Consider the following 3948-nt stretch of genomic DNA (forward strand, 5'->3'; position numbering starts at 1 on the left):
ATGGAGGGCAAAAAATGGAAGTTTAATCGTGATAGAGGTGATTATGAGCGACAAAATGCCTATAGGTGGAATCATAAAGGGAATAGGAGACCTAGATATAGAAGGAAAAATTCTAATGAGGACAAGGAGGGAGAAAGAGCTACAAGCAGTAGTGATTTTTTGTCCACGGAAGGGAGCGACACGGACGGAGGAGGACCAGACGGGGGAAACGGAATAATAAAAAGAGGGGGCCCGAGAGTAGGGGGCCCACCCCCCAACCTCCGCAGGAGGAAACACAAGTGATCGGTCCAACAATCTCCTCGGCAGTATTTGAGCCCAATACTGGTGAGGCCAGAGGGATGGAGGTCTCCAACAAGGAACTACAGATAGTTAACCTTTCCAATCATGTGTTAACGGATGCAGAAATATCGGTATTAAAACGCGGGCTCTCCTTTTCCCCTATGTACAGGATCAACCACTTTGATTTGACCAAAGATCTATATTTTTTTTGTAGGAAACTAACCCTCAAAATGATACATTCTCAACCATCAGCACTTAATGACTTGGAGACAGATGACCAGGATGTCCTGCGGAATCTCATGGAACTACTGAATGAAAATGAGGTAAGGAATCAAGATGACCGTTGTCCTTGCTATGTACCCTCAAAGACTGCACCACCATTGTCCCTATTCCCAGCTATTCAAGTCTTCTTCAATACTGTAAGAGAACATATTCAGGGACTACCAAAAAATTCTCTTATAGGCCAAAACCTCTCTGGGGAAGAACGATTGGCATTGAACAACCTACAGAAAAACGATAAATTCTTGATAAAAGAAGCGGACAAGGGAGGAAATGTTGTGTTGTGGCCGGTTGAACAGTACATGAAGGAAGCACAGCGTCAGTTGGATAATAAACAATACTACCAGAAGTTACCTATGGACCCTACTGAGGTCTTCAAGCGGAAATTATCGCACCTGCTCGACACAGCAAGGGAAGCAGGAACCATATCCAAGAGAGAACATGATTTTATGCAGGTGAGAGAACCTTGTGTTGCTACCTTTTACATGCTTCCTAAGGTACATAAGAGACTAGTGGACCCACCTGGACGCCCAATAGTTTCGGGCATAGGCAGTCTGTGTGAAAAGGCATGTGAGTTTGTTGATTACCATCTACAGCCTATGGTCAGGAACTTACCATCTTATATTCGGGACTCCAGCCATTTAATTGAGGCTATTCAGGGTATATCTTTACCGGATGAAGTTTATCTTGTTACCTGTGATGTGGAGTCCCTTTACTCTAATATTGCCCATGACCATGGGATTAGAGCGGTCTCACACTTCCTGGAGGAAAGGGGAGATGGAGAGAGAGCATTAGACTTAGATTTATTTGTTTTGCAACTTCTGGATTTTGTTCTTCGCCACAATTATTTTGTTTTTGACAGTCATTTTTATTTACAGGTGTCTGGTACCGCGATGGGTGCTCGCTGTGCCCCCTCTTTCGCCAACCTCTTTTTGGGTTGGTGGGAGGGGGCGTGTGTGTACCCGTCGCGGTACTTTGATCGGGTTTTGCATTGGTTCAGATTCATAGATGATATTTTATTTATTTGGCAGGGTTCGAGGGAGGAGTGTCTTGAGTTTATCTCCTCCCTCAACCACAATGACCTGAATATTTCTCTAACTTTCTCCATCTCCCCCAATACAGTTGAATTTTTGGACCTCCGGATTACGAAAAAGGATGACTGCCTGATGACGAAACTATACAGAAAGGAAACAGCTACGAACAGTTTGCTTCACTATGCATCTTTCCACCCAGAACATACACGACGAGGGATTCCAGTGGGGCAGTTTTTGAGGGTGAAGCGCAATTGCACGGAAAACCCAGATTTCAAGATGGAAGCCTCAAACTTGACTTCCAGATTCCGTGAACGAGGCTACCCGAAAAAGGTGATTTCCAAGGCATATCAGAGGGCCAATAGCTCTGACCGCCAGATGTTACTTAAAACCAACAGAAAAGACAAGAAAAGAAAGGATGATTCCCTGAGGTTTGTGACGACGTTCAACAACCAATGGTCAGGTTTGAGGAAAATTCTGCAGGACAACTGGAGCATACTACAGTCGGACAATAGGATTCGTGGGATTATTCCCAAGACACCTCTGGTGGTAGCGAAGAGAGCTCCTAACTTAAAAGATATACTCACAAAGAGTCATTTCCAGAGACCGACAAGAAGCCTGGGGAGAGGAAGAAAACTGAAGGGTTCCTTCCCATGTGGAAGTTGTAGTGTGTGTCAACATATAACACCCACGGAGAAGTTCGTCAATCGGACTAACGGACAAGACTTTCCCCTGAGAGATTACATCAACTGCAAGACCACCCAGGTAATATATGCATTGATCTGCCCATGCGGAAAGACCTATGTGGGTCAAACTGGCCAGCAGCTGCGGAAGAGGGTGCAAAAACACCTCTCGACCATAGCCCTGGCCAGACGTGACGCAACACTGTACAAACCCCTTACTTCTGTTGCAGGGCATTTTTTGAAGTATCATGCAGGAAAATCTATTGGGCTACGAGTGGTTGGCCTTGAAAAAATAACTACTAACATTAGGGGTGGTCCAGTGACAAGGAAGCTCCTACAGGCGGAGTCAAAGTGGATCTATGACTTGGGGACAGAGACACCACGTGGTCTCAATGAAGAACTCCTGTTTACAGGCTTCTTGGGGTAAGTGTTCTTTCCAATTCATTCTAATACTATCATAATCTTTTCCACTCCAATCCAATCCAATCTACTTTTATTTAATCTATGTTGGTATTTTTCCTCCTTGAGTCTTATTTTTGGGATTCCTTGACTCTATCTGGGGACACATGTATGGGATGGATCTGGTGATGGGCCTGTAATTATAAGCAAATATATTGACTTGAGTGGTGGGCCTATGGTGATGGTGGCACTGCGAGGCACGAGTGGATGTGGGTGGTTGTAACCATAGAGGTTAGTGTGGTTTTGGGGGGGGGGGGGTAGTACATTCAATATTCAGCACACAGGGATCATTGTATTGGGTTGCACATTACTAACACACTACCTACACGGACACATAGTTTCATTCACATAATACACTGCATTGGGGGAGGTGGGTGGGCGCTGGGATGCACTATAGTGTGTCTGGGCGCACACCTACAGCTTCCAATCTTCATAATAGATTTAGTTGGCACACCACGACATTACCAGGGATTGAGGGATGGGTAGTTAGTTATCATTTATTCACGCTGGGTGGTTTTGGGATGGGGGACACGCACAATTACCCCACCTTATTATTGAGATTAGTATACAGTTTATGTAGACTATGGTGCACACCAGATTCTGATTTCACGCTTATGAACTGATTCATGCGCCCCAGGAATTACAATACTAGATCCCCAGAGATCAGGACTAAGGAGGATATTCGGAACTGTTGGTACATATTTTCCAAATTCTAACAATCTATATTACATTGATATTCTAGATTATCTGTTCATATAACATCCATATATTGAGGCAGATAAAGATTGGAGAGTGTGAAATAACTGGAGTGATGAGGACATCTAAATGCTATCAGAGGACATTCGACCCTATGAGAGTACGATCCTGGCCACGGAGGAGACTTGGACTCCCTAGGATATGTTATGTGTAGAAGATATGGGGAATGTGTTCATATTGATGGGTAACACTAAGAAACGCTATGTCTGGGAACAACTCAGAATGTGCTCATATTGATGGATGACACGGGAGATAATGGACAATGGGCTTTTGGAAATGTTTTTGCCCTACAAAGCAAGAATCACCAGAAATATGTTGGGGTGGGGTGAGTTGGTGGGGGTTATATTTGGCCGCACTATGTATACTGTACATACATATGACACTAATCTTTGATTAATTGGTTATAATTGGTTATAAATAACTGTTATAGTCTGTTCAACAAAATATAGTTACATGACAAT

General features: G+C 43.9%; 1 protein-coding gene across 3 annotated transcripts; it reads left to right on the forward strand.

Moving 5' to 3' along the window:
- The first annotated feature begins 521 nt into the window (after positions 1-521).
- On the forward strand, positions 522-2705 carry LOC130368779 (uncharacterized). Of its 3 annotated transcripts, XM_056572990.1 has the most exons (3): positions 896-1013; positions 1681-2354; positions 2503-2705. In XM_056572990.1, the coding sequence occupies exons 2-3, from the start codon at positions 1725-1727 to the stop codon at positions 2512-2514; spliced, it is 642 nt and encodes a 213-aa protein (XP_056428965.1). In that variant the 5' UTR covers positions 896-1013; positions 1681-1724; the 3' UTR covers positions 2515-2705. The 3 variants fall into 3 exon arrangements, with proteins under 3 accessions (XP_056428964.1, XP_056428965.1, XP_056428963.1); XM_056572989.1 differs by lacking the exon at positions 896-1013 and adding an exon at positions 522-602 and having other exon boundaries at positions 1681-2705; XM_056572988.1 differs by having other exon boundaries at positions 1681-2705.
- Positions 2706-3948: the final 1243 nt, after the last annotated feature.

The sequence above is a fragment of the Hyla sarda genome, chromosome 4, assembly GCF_029499605.1.
Source record: "Hyla sarda isolate aHylSar1 chromosome 4, aHylSar1.hap1, whole genome shotgun sequence".
Taxonomy (NCBI): domain Eukaryota; kingdom Metazoa; phylum Chordata; class Amphibia; order Anura; family Hylidae; genus Hyla; species Hyla sarda.